The sequence below is a fragment of the Pleurodeles waltl genome, chromosome 11 (genome assembly GCF_031143425.1).
Source record: "Pleurodeles waltl isolate 20211129_DDA chromosome 11, aPleWal1.hap1.20221129, whole genome shotgun sequence".
In the NCBI taxonomy this organism is placed as follows: Eukaryota; Metazoa; Chordata; class Amphibia; order Caudata; family Salamandridae; genus Pleurodeles; species Pleurodeles waltl.
In genome coordinates this window covers 866,027,312-866,051,169 of record NC_090450.1, presented here as the reverse complement: position 1 = coordinate 866,051,169, position 23,858 = coordinate 866,027,312, and the positions used below count along the sequence as shown (strand labels likewise).

Below are 23,858 nucleotides of genomic sequence, written 5' to 3'. Positions count from 1 at the left end.
TCTTTCAGCGGTGTTGCTTTTTAATATCCTTAGCATGTTTTCTCGTTTAGTGTTGTCCCTCTCCAACACCTTCCTTATCCCATATATCATTCATGTACATGTGCCCTTCACCATCCTCTTGAAGTCCTCACTTTCAGTCAGTGGGCTGCTCACGATCCCTGCGTTATTAGCAAAATATTGTCATATCAAGTGTCGGAGCGTTTCCGTATATGGTGCAACCTACCATTACAACCAGTTGGTATTCTATCCACAAACCTTAACCTATCCCATCTCATTTTAATGTTAAGGGATTCTTATCTGGTGATGTTTTACTTGAATATTCTGAGAACAAGATCTCGCCCTACAACGGTTAATTAGGAATATGTTGATCCTAGTGTGGCATGAGGGCACATATGAGTAGTATGACTAATCAGCGTCATATGATTCAGTCCTCGGCAAATAACATCCAGTTATTGAGCAACCTCATAAATTTGACTGTCAACCAGTGGCCACTGCTGCAAATGTCAGGGGGGGGGACAATAAAAAAAAAAAAAAGTACCTTTCCTGCTCTTCCCACCGACTCCTGCTGCCTCGCTCGTCGCACCTGTTCTTGTGGTGTCCCAGTATTCGTTGGGACACCAGCACAGGCTCCCCAGCAATCCTGGTGCTGCTTTCATGCTAAACCTAGCATGAAAGCAGTGCCAACAATGACCTGAGGGGCTTGGACTGCTGCTCAGACACCACCCTGGGGTCTGTACAGTTTCTCCATCCCAGCTGTTCAACACAGCCAGCTGGAGAAACCTAAGTGCGCATGGGTGTTTGGCCAACCTAAGATGGTTGGCCAAACACACATGTGCACGTAGGTGCACTCTCTACTCTAACTCCCACCCCCACCCCCTCCCACCTCCCATGACCCAGACCCTCTCTGCACTGCTGGCTGAGCCATCAGATGAAAAATAAAACAATAGTCAACTATAGTTTTATTTTTCATCTTCTAGCTCTTGACCAGGGGGTCGACTCTCCTCCGCCATTGGGAAAGAGCCACCCCTGCTGTCATCTGATGTGATGGGGTTCCCAGCAATTGGGGGTGGGTAGAGTAGCCCTTGTTTCTGCTCAGTACACAATTCGAATTGCTCCCCCATTTCATAGACACGTCTCGATCATATGTGATTTCCACAATCAGGGGGTCTAGGAGTTCAACCTGAGTATAGTTTTGAGCACATACATTTACCCATTGTATAGGCCTCCCTCCCAGTCTTCCCTTGAGTATTGTATATCTGCCCTGGGTGTTTTTTATTAACTTGTTGACTCAAACGTACCTTTGGGTCTACTCAGATGTGTCCCTCTCACTTAGGACAATTAGCATAGTACAATTGGCCCTTCCACCTTCACTTTTTCACCTTCCTTCTTTGTTATGTATGTTTCTTGTTAACCCTCCTCCTTTTTATGCATATGCAACAGCACTATGCCTTTCCTTCAAATTACCCAATCTCCCTGTTGTTCCATGTTATTGTGTACATATCTCTCAACCATTGATTGTAGATAAGTTATGGTAACACAATATTTTGCGCATTATCCCCCAGTTGAATGGAGCCATCCCTTTCTTCTTAGGTTGCCTTTGATTGGCACATCATTCTTTATTGCTGTTTCTTGTACGCTACTCTTCGTGGCACAGTTCGAGTTGATTGTGTGTAATGAGGCCCTCAAGTAACTGCCCTCAACTTATCTCCTTAAAAATCCCTGCACAACCCTAGTCTCCAGCTTCTAATGCCCATTATTAATTTTTACCTCTCTCAATTTGGGAGGAAAAGAGTCAGCCTATGTCTATGCTGCAATGGAGATTTCAAAGGAGAACAAAAGAGTAAAGGAGATAGGGAATACGTCTAAATGGTTATGATCCCCCCACTATCTGTTTGGTTTACAGCTGTCCCTTTTGTGCATTTATACCCAACATTTCGTGTTCATGAATGTTACCATGAGGTCCACTGTTGGAAGAACAAGATTCTTCAAAACATAGGCTGGAAAGGATACTTATGCTTCACTGTTCTTTAGTAGATTCATCACAAGTTATTTAGGCCAATTACTTGTGGCTGAGTTTTGTTGAGTCAAGCAGCTCAGTCTTTACTCATTCTGGTGTAGTGATTTAGCCTATCCGTCTTAAGGTATTATTTCTTCAAATCTCATTTAAGTCACTATGGGTGCATGATGTGCCCAGTCTTCATCTTCCTCTTCACCCAATCCTTGTCCTGTAAGATCCAGATGTGTATCAGTGTAGGTGCTCTTTGCCTTTGGGCTGAAGCTACCCCAGCTACCCGCAGCAGCTGTGGGTGCCTCTTTTGCTGCTCTGTTTGAGTCAGAGTTGGTCTGGTTGTCACTGTGGGATGGTTCCTGTGCTTGATGGTTTTCTCGTATCTGGCAGGATGGCACTGTTTTCATGACATTTTCAGTTGCCCTGGTCAAGGTCTAATCCAGAGCTTCCTTTGGGCCAGAGAGAAATTATATTTTGTCTTTGTAAATTGTTTTTAAGTTTGCAGAGAAGACAAGCATGTATTTTATGGCCAAGTATCTTTGGGTCTGCTCTACTTCTAAGGAGTAGTATCTCTTTGCTTCTACTGTGGGGTTGTAGAAAATAAAGATACATAATTTACAGTTGTCCATGCTTATCTTGCTGTTCTCTCTAGATTGTTGCAGTATGAAGTCCCTATCCACTATTAGCCTTGGCAGTTCTACAAGCTTAAGTGGGCTTGTCAGTAATGTTTGGGGACTCTCAGTATTCAAATGGTGCAACAGTCCAGATGTTGCCACTGTGTCTGACAACCAATATTCCCGAAATTGTACAAAATCAAGCTCTACTTTCTTATGCATGCCTACTATTTTAATGTTGTTGTGACAGTATCTACCCTCCGCCTAGTCTGCTGTGTACGTGAGCAAGATTCTTGCCTTTCACTTTGGCTGGTTGCATGTCATTGATCATGGATTTCAGTGTGGAAAATGATTTCTCAACAGCTTTGAGTCTCTGCTGCCTTTTGGTGTTCTGCTGAAATCCTGGATCCATAATCAGAAGATTGTGAGTGTGTCCTCCTCTTTGATCTTTCACCCCTACACAATAAGCCCCTAATCTACACATTGGGGTTGCTACGCAGATGTCTTGGTCACTGTGCCGGTCCCGCTCCGATTGGACTGCACTGTCCTTGGACCATCGTTCCTCTCAGCCTTCTGTTACTTTGATGTGGGTTTTACACTTTGCTGGTTTGTCACTTGGGTTGGCTCCTCACTCTTCATCTTGCAGAGGATTCCCTTAGTGCCAGTTTACAGCTGCTAGGGCCTCTCACTTGCTGTCTGCAGTTGCAGGCACAAAGTTAAATGTTTGGGGTTGCTGCTAGCCAGGATTAGGCGTGATTATGCAACTAGTGATGCAGACAAGCAAGATTTTACACAATGGCATCCTTCTCCATCGTCCTCTTTGAAACATCCCTGTTGAGGGTATGTAAAATTGCTTTCAACTTTGCTGTATTCTCAATATTCGCTACTTTTCCTTAGTCACTGTGGGTTGTTGACAGCTTCATTATAGCATTAGAAAAAGTCTGTGACAGCACACTTTATAAATCACACAATCTATTGTGGCCAGTCTACATCCACCATACAGTGTACAGCAATTCTCTGTAAGGTGCTGCCTTGTCAGGATTTGAAATCTATTTACACAGTCTGAACAAATTATTCTGTCAGTGGATTTGTCATAGCGCTTCTACCTGAAAAGAATCAAGATAAACAGACAATGTAAACTGAAATCCCATGTTTTTATTTGAAAGTGCACATTTAACCCTTTTTCAGATAGCATTTTTACATGGATGCTGTAAACCGCTGTACCCAGCGCAGCTGTGCCACTCACTCCAGTATAGTACCACTACTCCTAAACTCCACACCACATCCTCACAGAACTACAGTCATACACAAGCACTGCACCACCACCAACCCCAGTTAACCACCATCCACATACAACTTCACCACAACCCATGCAGCAGCGCACCACTACCTACAGCACAGCATCTTCAGCCTAGCGTTACTTCTCCAACCCATCATAACATGACTTGGAATGCACCATCAACCGAAATGGGCACAGCCACACCTACAGATAAGTTCTACCATCCCAGCACTGCAACACTGTTCCTCGGGACCACACAGCAGCACTGTCCTACCAGTTCACATCATGCCATTCACAGCACTGCATTCTCCCCACCTGCAGTGTCCCTCCATGCATCCCCCCAGCAGTAGGGCACCAGCACCGTCACACACACCCTCATCACCATCAGACTGGACTATGGCAACGCACTCTATGCCGGAATCAACAAAATACTCACCTGCAAATTGCAAAAAACATCCAGAACGTCGCCGTTAGACTGGTCCTCGACCTACCCCGACACTGCCACATCTCGCAACACCTACATACACTGCACTGGCTCCCCATAGAGAAAAGAATCACTTTTAAGATCCTCACCCACGCACAAAAAGCCCTCCACAACACCGGACCAGCCTACCGTAACCAGCGACTCAACTTCCACGTACCCCACAGGGCCCTACGCTCAGCCCGGCTCTCTCTCGCAGAAGTACCCTGCATCAGGAAAACCAGAACAGGAGGACGATCCTTCTCCTACCTTGCAGCCACCGCCTGGAACTCCCTACCTATCCACATCAGACAAACCACCTCCATCCCCAGCTTCACGAAGGAACTGATGACATGGCTTTTTTAAACCACCTCACCGGTATATGCTACACTCCTCCCCACCCCTCTAGCGCCTTGAGACCCTAACATGTGAGTAGCTGTGCTTTACAAGTACCGATTGATTGATTGATTGACACAGCATGCCACCAACCCAACACTTCTCGCCACTACCATGGCAAAGCAAAACGATCTTCAACACCTTAATTCCACTCCGGCACTCCTGCAGAATACTGTCACCACTTACATTGCATTGCATCCTACAAGCAGAGTATCTCCTCCCAGCACAGCATCATAATGACCATACCATCATGCTATCAATGCACTACTACCCTTGCCGCAAATCATGACCAGCAGTTCTGCAACGTCTTCCCAGAACTGCACCTCTACATGCAGCCTAATAGTTCCACCCCAGGGCCAACATCAGCACTGCATCACTACCCTTTTCGCAGAGCACCACCATCCCCAGTACTGCACCACACCTTATGCATTAGCCACCATCCCGAGCTGTGAAATACAGCTACTATCACTAACTTAAAGCACTGCCTCACCCCCTAAAATCATGTATAAGCAACACATCTCTCCTCGCAGCACTGCACCATAACCCCTGTCAGGACACCAACAGCCACAGCAATGCATAATGACTATTTTTCACTCCTCCCCGCACCATGGCATCACTCCACCAGTCCAAGCATCATTTCACCATCCCTGGACGCTCAGCACTTCATCATAATACCACAGCACCCTACCACTGCTTCTGAGCTCCATCTTGTTCTGATTGCTTCATCACCCACCGGCACTGCACGTCCAACCGAGAAGCACCTTATTTGTACTACCAACCGCGCAGCACGGTGCCATTACCCTCAGCACCTCATGTTTACCCCTAACCCCTGCACAGCCACCAGCATGGTACTGCCACCCCAGCACTGCACCGCCAACACTCCGCCCTGAATCTGCACCACCATCCTGTTTACTGCTGTAGCCTCCATAAAACTGCATATTTTCCCTAAATCACATCTGTAGCTGTCACTGCTATATCACCGCTTCAAGAACCACACTACTGCTGCACTGCCCAACACTATCACGCCAAGCCCTTCATATCCCTCCTTCAGCTCCGCACCACCACTCCCGTAACAACCCCAACATTCCAACAATGCGTCTGAACCTCAGCCCCACACCACTATCGCACCATCACAACAGCAGTGCACCGCAGTCACCCAGTCTGGTACACCCACTTCCGGTCCCAAAGCCCTGTGCCACAACACCCAACCCCAGGTCAGCACTGCCCCAGCACGAGCCCTGCTCCATGTCCCATGTAGAAATAAGGCAGTCCGTGTACAGTTTAGCACTTTCGTAGCTCTAATGCACACAAAAGCACAGAACGGCACTGCTTCATACTTGGGCAATCTAATGTTTTCATTGGTCTATCGCTTCCAAAAAGAAGTCAGTGTTCAATATGCTGAACATAAGGTCATTCAGAGAACTTGTGCCTGACCCCTTCATAACCACTGCCCTAATCAGCACACACTGCCCCTGCCAACCACGGCCCTACGACTCTCAACATAGGGCTAACACCTTACAGCATCGTACTACCAACCACAGTACTCGCCCAAGCATTGCGGCATCCTCACTGTACCGTCTAATGCCTCACTACTACTGCAGCATTGCACCATTTCTAGCACAGGACAACACCCCAGCACTGCAACACCCTCAGACCTCCAGTTCCCCCTTAAGAATCACAACCCCACCCTCGGTACTGCGACATCAGTAGTTAGCACTGTTCCTTCATACTGTTTTTTTTTTTAATAGGCAAGTTGTTACCTTAATTCTATTCCCTTAATGCTTGGAAGATGTGGTTAAGCTTTCTTCAGTCACCTTTTGGGATTTTATAAAATGTCAATAAAGAGTAAGAATTTCACTAGAGTGTGTCATTAAGTGGCTGGCATGGCTCTGTTTCGCTGTTAGTGTTGAATGATCTATTAGACACAGATGAGCAGGGTTCATCTCAAAGCTCCTTCCCTTGCTACATCAGAGATGGTCTCTCAAAGCATGGTTCGATTCAGGTTATCAGGGCATCTAAGAGGTGAAGTAGGATCCAGATGGCTGTTTATTAGTTGGCAATTCTTGCGAAAAATGTGTTAAGCAACGTAAGCTTGTTGCCTTTACAATTGAGCCTGATTGCCATTCACCTCGTGTGGGTTGGATTTGAGGTTCTTCTGCGATCGGATGGTACCTGCAGATTTTACCTTTTGCACCTCACCGCTATCTGCTAGCACCACAATTTCAGTGCTACAGTTCCAGCCATCGCCAGCACTGCCATCCCCTGCACTGTACCACCGAGTGCTGCACCACTACCCCATCACTAAACGATCCCAGGTACTGCGCCATACCCAGCATTGCACGTCTATCAGGGTTGCACCGCCCTTCAGAATCGCTGCAACACCACTAGCTAGTACTGCCCCTCCACCCTCCCTCCTCTAATGTTTTTAATGCTAAGCCCATTGGCACGATTCTGTTGAGAAAGGTGGTTTTCGAATGGGGTGAAAGCTAGGTGACTTTACTGGGTGGAATATACGTTTAATTATGATATATTGCGTTTCCTAATACTTTCTACATCATCAAGCTATGCCTCTGTGAAAGAAGGCAGCCATAACCATGGGAATGATGTATCTAACATGGTCTGCAAGTTCTGAAAATAATTGGAATATATGCTGCAAATATAGAGAATCATTGATTTTTCCTGTGGCCATTTAAATATTTTCTTAAACAAATGAAATTGCAGGATGTTTGAAACTATCTTAAGAAATAGAGAGCTAAAAATACTTATTACAAAGTTGCATAGAAAACCCCGCACATTCTTCTGTTTCGTACTGTTTTGCTTGCCATATTATCATTATCAAATGATTCAGAAGACCTTTTAAATGTGACGCTTTCAAATATTTCCAGGGCAAAGTTTTTCCAAAGTTGAGAAAAAGAAGTCCACAAGGATCCTCTGAGTCAGCTTCTGATAAAGAAGACGACGAAGCAACGGACTACGTTTTTAGAATTTTGTATCCAGGCACTCAGTCTGAGTTTGGTAAGTAAGTGTCCCCTGTGCAATATTAACTAAGGTGTCTTCTGCAGAGATAATAATAAATAGTTGTTCATGACGAAGTGTCTGTATGTTAATAATACAAATTAAAATACTCCAGTAATTGTAATGCCAAGCATCCATTTATTACATACCGCAACCTTAATTTTCTTGCTTTTACCAAACTCATTAACATTCCTTTTTTTTGCTTTTTATTTTTTAGTTTCCATAACAAATATATATTACAAAAAGAACATAATACAGTGTTTTTTAGGCTCAGTGAATTACATAGTCAGACATTTAGACACAATGTTGCGGAATAGTTGGCCATGCATGTAGCCCGCATGCTCAGCGTGGTATTGTTGGCATTCTGGATTTATCTCCAAACCCATCGCTTCAGCAGTGTCGATGTATAACGTAAACCACGAAGGAAAATAAAGTGTATAATTCTGTGCTTACTGTTGAATGATACCTTCTCTTTTTGGGTGAATCACTAAAGCCACACTTCATCAGAAAGTCAGGCTCTGGCTCTGATGCTAGGGGACGGTCTATCATCTGCAATTGCCTTGTATATGATACCCTGTGTCTGTGATAGTGATAAGTTGTGACAAGGCTATAAGTGCAAGGAGCTTGGAAGGTACAGTTTCTTACTGGAGTGATTTAGATATTGGCAGACAGGTTACTGCCTCACAACAGTGATGGATATCACATCCCCTGAAACCTAAATCCCATTGGAAATAATGGGATTTAGACTTCGGCGGACAGGATATCCGTCACTGTTGTGACGGAGTAATCTGTCCGCCAATATCTAAATAAGGCACAAAGTCTAAATGATAATAAAATTCCTAAGTTCAAGCATCCTCTATCTCTTTTAAGCGATGTAGTGTCATGAATTCTTCATCTTATAAAGGTCTCCTAGTTTTGTTATATTCAATTGCAACGCAAATATAGACAATATATGTGAAGCTAATAAATCCAAATAATCATTGTAAAACTCGGATGTCAATCCAACAGCCCCGGAAGCTTTACCTCAAGGCAGAGATTTTATTACAGCTGTGGTCTCTTCCTCCGTGAGTGGTGCTTCAAGGGCTGTTTTTTGTGGAATTCCAGTCAAGCTAACGTGGCTGTCAAAAGACATTCCTCTTTATTTTCATGCTTTATTTTCAACTCTGCTATTTAAAGATGTGTATACTATTTGGTGAATGCCTCAAAGATAATTTCTGTTTTCCTGCATCTTGCACCTTTATTACCAAGTGTTTACATATTCCTTCTCCAGCATTCTGAGTTCCACCTCCAGTGCCCCCAGCCGAAGACTGATCACTTTAAGTACCCCTGCCTGTTTGGAAATGCATAGGCCTCTTGTGTGTGCATCTAAGGCATCCTTCTACGTGAAGACCCCACAAACAGAGTCCACTTTTAACTCAAAGTAGTCTTCGATACCCTTCCTAGTGTCATTCATGAACTATAGTTTCACATGAGCACTGGTGAGAAATGTCCTGGGGCGGCCCTCCCTCCCCAGCTTCAGAAACGTCAGTACCAGGGTCACAGGAAAGTGATAAGAGAATGTGCGAGGGAGTATCTTCACCTCTGCAGTTCACATGCAAGCATCCCTCATGAGCAGCCCATAATCTATGCAGCATGCTGCTTCATGGATGGATGGAAGAGTAAAAGCAGTAGTTCCTTACTTGTGAGTGTCGAGCACGCCAGACATCAATCAAAGTGTGACTTTTACCTGGTGCTTGAAGAGCACACTCTACTAAAGGTGGGCATCTACACGTGTGTGTGTGGACCTGTCTTTGGATGCATCAAGTGCTATGTTGAAATCACGCCCCAAAAAAGGTTGCAAACATCAAGGTTATCACAGAATATATGAGACTATTGAAACAGTAAGGGGAGTTCACATTCAGTCCCTATGAGTTTGAGTAGTGGTGCATGTTGAATAGTTATCAACCCTTGTAGAATTAGGTATCTACCCTCTTTGATGACAACTGTTTTCAAATCTTCTTAATGCATTGTACATTTATCAATATCCCTACCCCTCTAGAATGGGAATTGTAAGATATAAAATGTCAATTACGAGTGAATGCTTTTTAAAATGCAGTTGTCATCAGTGGCGTAACATAAGCCCCCGCAGCCCCTGCGGTGTGTGGGGGTGCGGGAGGGGTTGCTCTGAGCTCCCAGGGGCCCTCTCAGCACAGTACCCTGTTTTTCCAATTAACCATCTGTGATTAGATCAACACTAGGGTCCATTTCCTAAATGGTTTACTTTACCCATTTCCTTCTACTCTGTTTATTGTTACTAAGGAGTATGTTAATTTGCTGACTTCCTTAATGGTATCTTTATTCAAACCAATGCAAGACTCATCATCTCACCTTGAAGACTGTATTGCTGATAACTTTACCTTCAGCTTACAGGATCTGAGAACTTCGCACCTTGCCAGTTCATGCACCTTTCACAGTTTTCTACCCAGATTAGTTAGTCTTCCGCAACTGCCCAGCCTACTTTCCAAAGATGGTTTCTGACTTTCTCGTCAGCCAATCTACCAACCTTCCATATTTCTTCCTTCCTCCTCATCCCACCAAGAAGGAAGAGCAGATGCATAAATTCGACCATAGGCATTTGGTACCCTAGTAGATCCACCACACTTGACAAGACAAAGTAGACGAACAGCTCTTTGCTAAAAGAGGTAATGCAGTAAACAAATGCTTCTTTTTGTATTGAGTCATATTTTGCCTCAAGGCTGGCTGTTCCATAATCAAGAAAGGACCACTAAATGGCATTCACGTCTACTCCATGAGTATACTTACATAATTCTCACCAGAGAATTTCCAGGACTTGCATTTTGTCAGGTAACTTTGCGTGCTGTTGCCAAACTTTATTACCTCACAGTCCAAGCATATAGTTTCATGATCATGTCCAGTGCTGTGTTGTATTAGTTCCCTTCACTTACCTTTGGTAACATTTTTTGGTGGGCACATACATAATCTTCCTGCAGATTCCTCACTGCCCTACCTTTCTATATGATATCCCATATATGTAAAGAGTCCAAGTTATAAACATGTTCTGTGCTGTATTTGTTATTGATGTTTTCTACGTTCCTCTTCACATGTGTTTTGTGTGCAGAAAAATATCAGGAACTGATGTTAGTGCGCCAGAAGTCATCATTTCCGATGTGCAGAGTTATAGATGAAAGTGTATGGTTCCTCCTGGCAGTACTGGAGAAGTGTTCTAAGGGGGGGCAAGTTTTCTGGATGTGTATGAGGCCTGGAAAGATAATTCTAAGGTGAGGATTCTGCGGGGAGATGATGTTGCCACCAGAGCTGTTGTTATCAAAGGAGATTAACTTTTTACTCAGTGGTCCACAGATTGAATGAGAGGTCAACTGAACACTCACAGAAGCTTTTAGATGAGTATTTTGGATTAAACCTCAAGTGATTTCTTGAGATTTTGTGAATTATTTCTTTAGGCATCACAATAAGACAACTCCCAAGACAGTTGGAAGCCTTGTTAAAAAAACTTTTTTACACTGGAAATCTGCCCTATCTAGAAGGCTGCTAATGTGGGCCATTAACTGGTTCTGTGCCTTGGACGAGGTGATCTCGTCCAAGGCACCGGTTCCCAGGTGCCTTGGACGAGATCACCTCGTCCTGCACCCGGGAACCGGGGGGAGCGCTAGCACTCCCCCCATAGTCCCCCCACCCACACCCCCCGGTCGTGGATGGAAGGTGAATCCCTTCCCCTTCCACCCCCCACCCCGCCCGTGATGTCAGCGTGCATCGCTCGCTGATTATCACACCAGCGCTTTGGAAGAGAAATGCAAAGCATTTCTCTTCCGATCACGTGGAGGAGGCCGGAGAGGCTTCAAAGGGAAGGACATCAATTTCCTTCCCTTTGAAGTCTCTGTGAAGCAATCCAGCTTTTGAAACGCCCACTAGACACCAGGGTTTTCTTTTGAAAACGGAAATTGGTATAACGGAGCGACCCCTTGGGCAAGGGTCGATTCCCAAGGGGGACATTTTTTGTTTGAAGGCCTTTTCTGCTCACCCTGGGGGCAGATCGGCCTATTATTAGGCCGATCTGCCCCCAGGGTGGGCAGAAACCTCTAGGCACCAGGGATTATTTTCTTTTTTTTTTGTTCTTTTTTTTTTTTTTTTAGAGTTGGGGAGCGACCCTTGCCTAAGGGGGCAAATTACATTGGATTGGCCTATTTTTATGAAGCCAATCTGCCCCCAAGGGGGACAGAAACCACTAGACACCATGAATTTTGTTGTTGTTGTTATACAGATGGTGAGCGACCCCTTAGGCAAGGGTCGTTCCCCTGGGGGGCAAATTTATTTTAGGCCATTTCTGCCCCACTGGGGGGCAGATCAGCCTATTTTAATTAAGCCGATCTGCCCCGAAGGGGGGCAGAAACCACTAGGCACCGTGGATTTTTTTGTTGTTGTTGTTATACAGATGGTGAGCGACCCCTTAGGCAAGGGTCGCTCCCCTGGAGGAGCAAATTGTATTTAGGCCATTTCTGCCGCCTTTGGAGGCAGATCGGCCGATTTTAGGTCAATCTGCCCCCAAAGGGGGCAGAAACCTCTAGGCGCCAGGAGCTAAAAAAAAATTTGTTGTTGTTTTTTTTGTTTGTTTTGTTAGAGATGGGGAGCGACCCATTAGGCAAGGGTCGCTCCCCTGGGGGGCAAATTGTATTTAGACCATTTCGGCCCCCCTTGGGTGCAAAAAGAAACAATTAGGCACCGGGGAAAGTTTTTTTTTGTTTGCGCCAATGTCACGCAGGGGGGTGGGGGGGTGACCCCGTAGGCAAGGGTCGCTCCCCGGGGAGGGGTTGGGGGGCATATTTATTTTAGGCCATTTCTGCCCCCTTCCTGGGGCCGGCTGAGCTAGAGGCCAAAATCCACAGGTAGGCACTTTGTAAAAAAATACCTCTGTTTTCTGTGAAAAAATGTGATGTGTCCACGTTGTGTTTTGGGCCATTTCCTTTCGTGGGCGCTAGGCCTACCCACACAAGTGAGGTATCATTTTTATTGGGAGACTTGGGGGAATGCTGGGTGGAAGGAAATTTGTGGCTCCTCTCAGATTCCAGAACTTTCTGTCACCGAAATGTGAGGAAAACGTGTTTTTTTAGCCAAATCTTGAGGTTTGCAAAGGATTCTGTGTAACAGAACCTTGTCAGAGCCCCACAAGTCACCCCATCTTGGATTCCCCTAGGTCTCTAGTTTTAAAAAATGCACTGCTTTGGTAGGTTTCCCTAGGTGCCGGCTGAGCTAAAGGGCCAAAAACTACAGGTAGGCACTTTGCAAAAAACACCTCTGTTTTCTGTAAAGAAATGTGATGTGTCCACGTTGTGTTTTGGAGCATTTCCTGTCGCGGGCGCTAGGCCTACCCACACAAGTGAGGTATCATTTTTATCGGGAGACTTGGGGGAACACAGAATAGCAAAACAAGTGTTATTGCCCCTTGTCTTTCTCTACATTTGTTCCTTCCAAATATAAGAGAGTGTGTAAAAAAGACGTCTATTTGAGAAATGCCCTGTAATTCACATGCTAGTATGGGCACCCCGGAATTCAGAGATGTGCAAATAACCACTGCTCCTCAACACCTTATCTTGTGCCCATTTTGGAAATACAAAGGTTTTCTTGATAGCTATTTTTCACTCTTTATATTTCAGCAAATTAATTGCTGTATACCCGGTATAGAATGAAAACCCACTGCAGGGTGCAGCTCATTTATTGGCTCTGGGTACCTAGGGTTCTTGATGAACCTACAAGCCCTATATATCGCCGCAAAAAGAAGAGTCCAGCAGACATAACGGTATATTGCTTTAAAAAATCTGACATTGCAGGAAAAAGTTACTGAGTAAAACGTAGAGAAAAATTGCTGTTTTTTTCACCTCAATTTCAATATTTTGTTTTTTGAGTTGTTATTTTCTGTAGGAAACCCTTGTAGGATCTACACAAATTACCCCTTGCTGAATTAAGAATTTGGTCTACTTTTCAGAAAGGTTTAGGTTTCTGGGATCCAGCATTGATTTCACGCCCATTTCTGTAACTGACTGGAAGGAGGCTGAAAGCACAAAAAATCGTAAAAATGGGGTATGTCCCAGTAAAATGCCAAAATTGTGTTTAAAAATTGGGTTTTCTGATGCAAGTCTGCCTGTTCCTGAAAGCTGGGAAACTGGTGATTTTAGCACCGCAAACCCTTTGTTGATGCCATTTTCAGGGAAAAGACCGCAAGCCTTCTTCTGCAGCCCTTTTTCCCATTTTTTTTTTTTAAAAAACGAAATTTTCAATGTATTTTGGCTAATTTCTTGGCCTCCTTCAGGGGAACCCACAAAGTCTGGGTACCTCTAGAATCCCTAGGATGTTGCAAAAAAAGGACGCAAACTTGGCTAGCTAGCTTATGTGGACAAAACGTTATGAGGGCCTAAGCGTGAACTGCCCCAAGTAGCCAAAAAAAGGCCTGGCACAGGAGGGGGAAAAGGCCTGGCAGCGAAGGGGTTAATGTAGGCTCCAAGATGTATGATTTTGTTTCTCATGTCCAAGTGAGGTTGAGGTCAGATTCAACTTAATGTCATTTTCTTCGGTTGCATGTGACATTTCGCCAGACTAATGTGTGCTGATTAATTAAGAAGCCATAAACGGAGTTAAAATGTTATTGTAAGAAATTGGGTTGTTGGTTGACTGTTGTGTGATCGTTGGTCAAGCAACAACCACAATCTTTGTCAGGGTGTAGCACAAGCTTACCCTAAATTAACCTGTGCTCCTCCCTCTGGTAGCTTGGTTCAGAGCAGTCAGGCAAGCCTTCGGGTGCATGGTCCGACACTCGGAGCACGGCTTCGGGTCGTGCTCGAGGCACCACAAACGCAATGAGGATCCGTCACCGACATCGTCCGATGGCAGTCCTCACAAGGCTGAAGTCTTCGGCCTTGAGCTGCCTACTGTAGAGGTCAGGTCTAATCTCCTGACGGAGGTGCTTCAGCCTGGGGCTTCTACTTCAGAACCCCTTTTACCATTCAATGAAGCCCTCACCAATGTCCTTGTGGGTACATGGTCCAAACCCAACACAGGGGCTCCTGTGAACAGGACTATCGCACGCCGCCATCGACCCGCGCCGAACGACCCAAAACGCCTGTCCCAACACCCCACGCCTGAGAGTCTTGTTATCCAGGCTTCCTCTTCTTCAGGCACATTCCCTTCCGCACCCCCGGATAGGAAATCCAAAAGGCTGGAACAGTTTGGCAAAAAGTTGTTTTTTTCCTCCAGTCTAGCCCTGCTGTCTGTGAACATTGCATGCCTTTTAGGCCGTTATTCCCACTCCCTGTGGAATACGGTTGTGCAAGTCCTGCCGCAGATACCGGGGGAGGACCGTGCTATCGTCTCTCAAGCAGTGAACGATGGGTGAGGCGCGGCGAAGTTCACTATCCGTTGTGGGCTGGATACGACCGACTGTCTGGGCAGATCGGTTGCAACGACAGTGGCCTTATGGCGCCACACCTGGTTACGCACTTCTGGTTTCTCAGGGGATGTCCAACAGTCACTCGTGGACATGCCCTTTGATGGCACCCGTCTCTTTGGAGACAAAGCGGACTCGGCCTTGGAGAGATTCAAGAATTCCCGGGCTACGGCTCGGTCCCTCGGTCTTTCCTCAGCCTCTCGCCCACCACAGTCCGCTTTTCGCCCCTTTCGTGGACACGGAAGGGGCGCCCTGCAGCGTCCTTCACACAGCCACCTTGCCACGCACGCTGGCCAGCCTATGCGTGGCCGAGGACGCGGAATCCCACGTGGCCGTGGGACAGGGAACCAGAGGTCTGTTCAGTCCACCTCTGCCCCCGCTGGAGCCTCCAAACCTTCCTAGTCCATCCCCTCACTCCTGCCCAGTTGGTGGCAGGATGCACCATCACCTGCCCCACTGGGAACATAATCACCACGTCCAGGTGGGTTTTGCAGATCATTCGGAAGAGCTACTCACTCCCTTTCGAATCTGCTCCACCACACATGCCACCATCCTTCCATCACCTTCCGGAGCATCATTTGGCGCTTCTCCGCCAGGAAGTCGCGGCTCTCTTGGCCAAGGGAGCTATACAAAAGGTCCATGTGCCAGAAGTAGGTTGTGGTTGTTATTCCCGCTACTTTATGATACCAAAGAAGGACAAGGGCTTACGTCCTATCCTAGACCATCAGGACCTGAACTACTTCCTCAAGAAGGAGAAATTCAAAATGCTCACCCTGGCTCAGGTTCCGTCTGCCTTAGACACGAGCACTTTCAGTTTACCAGCGCTCCTCGGGTGTTCACGAAAGTGATGGCGGTGGTTGCTTTTCATCTGCGCAGGTCAGGGGTCTCAGTCTTCCCCTACCTCGACGACTGGCTGTTGAAGGCAGACTCGCCCCAGACAGTCGTCTCCCACCTTCAGACTATGGCGAATCTCCTGCACACGCTGGGGTTCACTATAACTGTGCCAAAGTTACACCTGACTCCCTCTCAGACGCTCCCTTTCAGCGGGGCAGTTCTGGACACAGTGCAGTTTCGGGCTTATCCTCCCTGAAAGCGAGTCCAAGACATTCAGGCTATGATTCCAATCTTTCAGCCTCAGGCTTGGGTTTCGGTGAGACTGACTCTGAGGCTGCTGGGCCTCATCGCCTCCTGCATCCTGCTAGTAAAACATGCCAGATGACATATGCAGGCTCTGCAGTGGGATCTGAAGTTCCAGTGGGCGCAGCATCAGGGAAATCTCTCCAGCATGGTCCAGTTCTTTGAGGGGACTGCAAAAGACCTGCAGTGGTGGATTTCAAATCCGAATTGGGTCCATGGCAGATCCCTCTCCCTTCCTCAGCCAGATCTCTCTATAGTGACAGATGCATCTCTTCAGGGTTGGGATGACCACATGGGAGAGGCGGGGATCAGAGGCCTCTGGTCTCTGGCGGAATCGGGGCTCCATATAAATCTGCTGGAGCTCTGGGCGATCAGGCTTGCATTGAAAGCATTCCTTCCCTCTCTCAAAGGGAAAGTGTGGTGCAGGTGTTCACGGACAATGCTACCGCCATGTGGTCCTCCAACAAACAAAGCGGTGTACGCCTCTGGACATGGCTATGGCTGGAACATCAGGGCATAACCCTGATGGTTCAACATCTGGTGGGTTCCTTCAACGCCAAAGCATACTAACTCAGCCGTCGACGCACAGTCGATCCCGAATGGCGTCTCCATCCGCAGGTGGCACAAGGTCTCTTTCAGCAGTGGGGAGAGCCTTGGTTAGTTCTGTTCGCCTCTGCAGAGAACGCGCAATGTCAGCTGTTTTGCGCGTTGGAGTTTCCAAGGCGGCACTCGCTCGGAGACGCTTTTCGTCTCGAGTGACATTCCAGCCTCCTTTATGCCTTCCCGCCTATCCCTCTTCTTCCCGGAGTTCTCAAGAAAATCAAGAACGACCGGGCCCAAGTCATCTTGGTGGCTCCGGACTGGGCTCGAAGAGCATGGTATCCAGAGTTATTGAGCATGTCCATTGATCCTCCACTCAGACTGCCTCTTCGGGTGGATCTTCTGTTGCAGCAACAGGGGACGGTTCTCCACCCGAACCTGTTCAACCTCCACCTTCATGCGTGGAGATTGAGTGGCAACAGTTGACTGCTTTTGCCCTTCCTCCTGAAGTCTGCAATGTTATCTTGGCAGCCAGGCGTCCATCGACTAAAATTGTGTACGACTGTCGTTGGAATAAATTTGTGGCATGGTGTACCAACAAATCTGTTGATCCCCTTTCTGCCCCTCTGTCAGAGGTTCTTCTGTTCATTCTTTCTTTAGCCCAGCAGGGCTCTGCTTTGGGCACCCTTAAAGGGTATTTATCTGCCATTTCTGCCTTTCTTAGGCTACCTGATCAGCCCTCTCTCTTTAAATCTCCTATTGTGAGTAGGTTCCTAAAAGGGCTCACCCACTTATTTCCTCCCACTCCATTTATCATGCCTCAGTGGGACATTAATCTTGTACTTACTTATTTGATGTGTACCCCCTTTGAGCCAATGCATAATTGTCCCTTGCGGCTCCTCACCTTCAAAACTGTCTTTCTGGTCGCTATCACCTCTGCTCGCAGGGTGAGTGAACTTCAGGCCCTTTCCTCTAAACCTCCTACTTGTCGTACATCCTGACAAGGTAGTGCTACGCACTAGAGCTTCCTTCCTTCCTAAGGTGGTTACACCATTTCATGCAGGCAAGTCCATCATTTTGCTTACCTTCTACGCACCCCCACATCCTTCCCATGAGAAGGAGAGACTTCACTGTCTGGACCCAAAAAGAGCGTTGGCGTTCTATCTCAGTCGCACTAAATATTTCCGGGTGGACGATGAACTCTTCGTTGGTGATGTGGGTGCGAAAAAAGGGAAGGCGGTGCAAAAGCGTACCATCTCTCGATGGGTGCTTCTTTGCATCAAAATGTGCTACGCCTTGGCTAAGAAGCAACCTTCTGAAGGCTTGCATGCTCATTCCACCAGAGCAACTGCTGCTTCCACTGCGTTAGCATGCGGACTTCCTGTCCTGGATATCTGTCAGGCAGCTACGTGGGCATCCCTGCACACATTTGCTAAGCTTTACTGCCTGGATAGTCAGGTCCGTCAAGACGGCTACTTTGGTCGTTCGGTCCTGCGGGACTTTCTAGTATGATCTTGGTTGGCAGCTCACCACCGAGGATGGCATTGCTTGGGTATCTATTATAAGGTAAGGAATCTGCAACTAGAAGTATCTATCAGATGTACAAGTTACTTACCTTTGGTAACAAAATATCTGGTAGAGACATATTCTAGTTGCAGATTCCTTACTGCCCACCCATCCTCCCCCCTTGCGAACTGATTTCTAGGGACAGGGATTCCCATTTCAGTTCCTTAGCTCTGGTGCTCCGATCTCAGTGTTCTTAGCGGCTCTGGCGTGGAAAGTCGTTAAAAGAAACTGGCGTCACTGCGCGAGGTCGGTGTCTATGTACTACTCCCGACATCATCACGGCGACCACGACGCCTGCGGAGTCGACCGACACCACCTACCGACGCGCAAGGGTATTGCTCAAACAAAAATCTCCGATCCGGTCTGACGCCTGGGGGCAAAATCTAAGGTAAGGAATCTGCAACTGGAATATGTCTCTACCAGATATTTTGTTACCGAAGGTAAGTAACTTGTACTTCAGGAGCACAGTAGTCCTTCATCCTGGCAGAGTGTCCACAGATCCAGAAGTGTACTTAAAGGTTTGGGTCTGAGGGTCAATATTTATACCCAGTGCCTACTTTGAAGTTGGAGAAGCTTCTACAGGTTTCCACCTCCCTGAGGTGTCAGGCATCCCCTTCCTCCCTGCCTTGGACCCAGCTTGCTTGGGGTCATAATAGATTAGTGACAGCCCTTTTGTGAGAGTGCTCAGGCAGAGCCTTTATCATGTGCAAGTGTGGTAGGTGACAGCACCTCCCTGTTGTTAACTAAGAGTAGACCTTCATTTGACCCAAGGTCAGACTACAGGCACCAAAGGGCAAATGCAGGAAAATGCAAACTTTCTATAAGTGGACTTTTCAGAATTGTAATTTAAAATCCGACTTCACCATAAGTTAGGATTGTTCATTACAATTCCAAAGACACCAATCATGAATGAGTTACCTGTTCCCATTTGGAAGTACAGCCTATTAAATGAAATAAGGGAACCGCAATGTTATCCGATGGGAGAGGTAGGCCTTGCAATAGTGAAAAATGAATTTGAGAGTTCTAACCTACCAGGACATGTACAACTTAAAAATACGTGTCCAACTTTATAAATACACTACACCCTGCTGTATGGGCTATCAAGGGCCTACACTATCGGTGACTTATATGTATTAAAAAGGAAGCGTGGCTTGTCAAAAGGTTTATTTTGCAGGGTCGACATAGCAATTTAAAACTGAACACACAGGCTGCAATGGCAGCCCTGAGACATGTTTAAACTGCTATTAAAGTGGGTTTCATAATTGGTGCTGCAAGACTACTACTAGCATTTAATTTACAGGCCCTTGGCAGAGGAAGTTCCACTTTATTAGGGACCTACAAGTAAATTAAATATGCCAGTTGCGTGTAAGCCAATTCTTCCATGTTTGAAGGTGAGAGCATAAGCACCTTAGCACTTCTTAGCAGTGCTAAAGTATGTAGAGTTCTTAAAGCCAACAAAAACGGGTTGAGAAAACAGAAGGGCGAAAGCAAAACGTTTGGGGATGACACTGCAGAGAGGGTCAAGTCCAACATATACATCTGACATTATTGCTGGCGAGTACTGCAGTATTTCACAGATGCAGCAAGTGATTTGGGGGTATGGGGAAACCTTATGCTCCTTAACATATATGGTTTCTTTCTCAAGCGCTGAGGCAAATATTAAAGGAGATGCAGTACACATTTCTTTTTTATCATTATCATGTCCCTCTGTGGATTTAAAGTTTGGTTGTCAGCACATTATTATTGTTAAGTTTTGATTTAAGGGACACAAAGTTAGCAAGAAATAGTATTTTGAATGAAGTTTGAAATGCAGATTTATCCAATATCAGTTTAGTTAAGCTCAAGTTCGGTTCTGATGGTTACAAAAAAAAGCACAAAAGGAATTTGTACTAAATATATTCATCAATTATGTCTAAGGATCATTGAACATTACCTGAAGGCTACTGAGCTCATCTAGATATGGATATCTGAGTGCATAACCTTCTTATGATAGGTCTCTGTGATTTGCAAGTAAATTGTTATGTTCCAGGTCAGTAAAGCAATGTGTCCTTCGCAGACTTACTGAGTTAATAAATGAAATGACTGTTGTTGTATGCATTGCATGGTCATGCCTTTGTGTTTCAATTAATTATACAATTAGGTGAGTGTGATTTTTAACATACTTGAAAGTGATTTATAAAAACGAGACTTAAAGTTGTTTTGTACCAATACCTTGTTTGTTAGAGCTATAGCAGCATTAGATACTTTGCCTTCAGAGAGTTTTGCCTCAAATCACTTCATAAGATGCTTTCTAAGGGTAGCAAGTGTCACTGAGTCCGAGAAGACCTGCTGTTGTGACTGGTCAGCTGACTGGGCTGTATATAGTGAGCTGCAGCGCTTGGTGAATAAGTTCAATATGTTGGATTTGTTGTAAGTCATAGACTATTTGGACATTCAGAGCTTTGTGATGCAATTCACAATGAACATCTGTAGTAGTAGGGTTTCGGATGTAATAGCCTTTTTCTGTAGTTTAAGCAAGAATGGTCATTGTCCATGTTAGACCTGACAGCCTTAGAGTGGTCATCCCCCAACTTTTTGCCTGCCTCCCTCCACTTTTCTGATACTGTTTTTGCTGGTTTTAGGACTCTACGCACTTTACCACTGCGAACCAGTGCTAAAGTGCATCTGCTCTTTCCCTTATGCATGGTAACATTGGTTCATACCCAATTTGCACATTTGATTTACTTGTAAGTCCCTAGTAAAGTGCGCTACATGTGACCAGAGATACTAATTGGCATGCAGCACTGATTATGCCACCCACAAAAGTAGCCCCTTAACCAGGTCTCAGGCCTGAAATTGCAAGGCCTGTGTGTGCATTTTCACTGCCACTTCGATTTGGCATTTTAAATTGCTTGCCAAACCTTAAACTCCCCTTTTGCTACACAAGTCACCCCTAAGGTAGGCCTTAGGTAACCCATAGAGCAGGGTGCAACGTAGGTAAAAGGCAGGACATGTACTTATGTGTGTTATATGTCCTGGTAGTGAAAAACTCAAAAAGGTGTTTTCCACTACTGTGAGGCCTGCTCATTTCATAGACTAGCATTGGGACTGCCTTCATATACTTTTGAGTGGTAGATTCTGATCTGGAAGGAGTGACCAGGTCATACTTAGTATGGCCAGAATGGTAATAGAAAATCTTGCTTATTGGTGAGTTTGGATTTAAAAATACTATTTTAGAAATGCCACTTTAAGAAAGTGGGCATTTCTCTGCACTTACTACCATTTGTGCCTTACAGCCTGTCTCCAATCCACGTCTGGTCTAAGCTGGTTGACAGCTCCCTTCTGCATTTCACCCAGACAACCACAAACACAGGACACTCAGTCACATATGTATTCATCTGCATACTGAATGGTTCTTCCTGGGCTGGAGGAGTGGGGGGCCTCACACTTACATTTCAAAGGCCAGTGGCCTGCCCTCACACAAAGGACTGAAGCCCCCCCCCCCCACACACACACACAGGGACCCTGACAGACAGGACTGAGCTGAAAGGGGAACTTGTGCACTTCAAAACCACTCTTTGAAGTCTCCCCACTTCAAAGGCATTTTTGGGTATATAAACTGGGTCTCTGACCCCACCAACTCAGACACTTCTGGAGTTACACCTGCACCCTGTCAGAAGAGCTGTTTGGCTGCCCAAATGAGTCATCTGGACTGCTTTGCTGAGAAGGACTGCTGCCCTGCTTGTTGCCCTGTTGGCCTCTTACTCTGCTGAAAGGACTCTGCCTTCCTCCAGAAGTGCTCTCCAGGATCTTGGATTGAGCTTTCCTCCTGTTTCTGGAGTCTCTGGGCCAACAAAGACTTCACCTCTTCAAGAAACTCTTTCTATGTTGAAAATCGACGCAATGCCTGCAGAAACCGATGCAAAGCCTGCATTGCGGCTGAGAAATCGCTGCACACCTGACTGGAATGATGCAGCACCAACTTCCTGACTGGAAATTCGATGCAGCACCTGCCTTATGACAGAAAATTTGCTGCATCATCTACCGGATCAACGCAGCACCTGCTCCTTCTTCCAGCGCGTCGAGGATTTTCAATGCATCGTCCCTGGGTGTCAAAATATCCCCGCATCGCAGTGAGGAACCAAGACTGCGTGCGGAAAAACTACGCAAACCCTGGCAGCGTGGAAAGAAATAACGCATCGTCTGTGCCGTTCCGGAAAATCCGACACAATACCTTATTTTTCCACGCATCTCCTCCTCATTATTTTTTACGCATCCCAGGTACTGTGTGTAACAAAGAAACAACTGTTAATTTCTAAGAATTGAGACTCTTTTAAAACTTTTAAAAGTGATATTTCAAGTTGTGCTTATTGGACCTTTGTTGTTTTGATCTTATTTTATTCAGATAAATAGTACCTATTTTTCTAAACCTGAGTGGTGTATTTTGTAGTGTTTCACTGTGTTACTGTATGATTTATTGCACAAATACTTTACACATTGCCTTCTAAATTAAGCTTGACTGCTCAGTGCCAAGCTACCATAAGGTGGGCACAGGATAATTTGGATTGTGTTGTGATTTACCCTGACTAGGATTGCGGTCCCTAATTGGACAAGGGTGCATACCTCTGCCAACTAGAGACCCCATTTCTAACAGTCCATATTGAGATCCGTGTAAGTCACTTAGATCATAATAGTGGACAATCTTATCTAAAGGGCCAGTTATGGGGAAAACGGTGTTCATTACGTAAGTAATCCCTTTTTGGGAATTAATGGTCTCCTGCTGAAGTGCGTTTTCTGCAAAGTAGTCATTGAGATTTCATTCTGTTGCCCATAGTATTCTTGGCATTTGGAGATAGGCACTAAAACTTAAGAGCTCCTCAAGGTGCTCACTTCAAGAAGAAAATCCCCAGTCAGTAGATTGATTTATTCTTTCGGGAGTAAGCCCACCCCAAGTTATGCAACCTGCTAAATGTTCATATTAAACATATTATTATTCAAATTAACTGTATCCCAGCTAAAAAAGGTGGGAACATTCAAGCTGTAATATCTGAAAATTTAGTTTGCCACATTTAAATATAAAAAACAGAGTCATGTCCCTGGAGCCTTTTAGTGTATTGTGAGTGCTTGCTCCCTGCTCATATTTAGAGCTTAGCAATTGTGTGCCTGTTTGGCAGCTTTATGCTATAATTCTACTGGGTATAAGAGGATACGCAATCCAATAAAGGACAGGTATCCAATATCGCTTTGCCTTAACTGGTCCTACCAGAGCGTATTTATTGTTAATTTGGAAATTTAGTAGAGTTTCAGATTATTTTGTTTCAGTAGATTTATTTTGGAAGTGGGTGAAACTATTTGTGTGAGTAAAATCAAAAGGAGAATTAATATTTGTTGTTGAAGGTCTGTTTGTGACA

General features: G+C 45.6%; 1 protein-coding gene across 3 annotated transcripts in view; it reads left to right on the top strand.

Annotated features, from left to right (window-relative positions):
• SGSM1 (small G protein signaling modulator 1) overlaps positions 1-23,858 on the top strand; it is a 950,757-nt gene that overhangs the window by 560,898 nt on the left and 366,001 nt on the right. For all 3 annotated transcript variants that reach the window (XM_069214718.1, XM_069214717.1, XM_069214716.1), the window contains exon 12: positions 7,643-7,772. In XM_069214718.1, the coding sequence (XP_069070819.1) occupies positions 7,643-7,772 (130 nt within the window). The remainder of the gene's footprint in view (positions 1-7,642; positions 7,773-23,858) is intronic.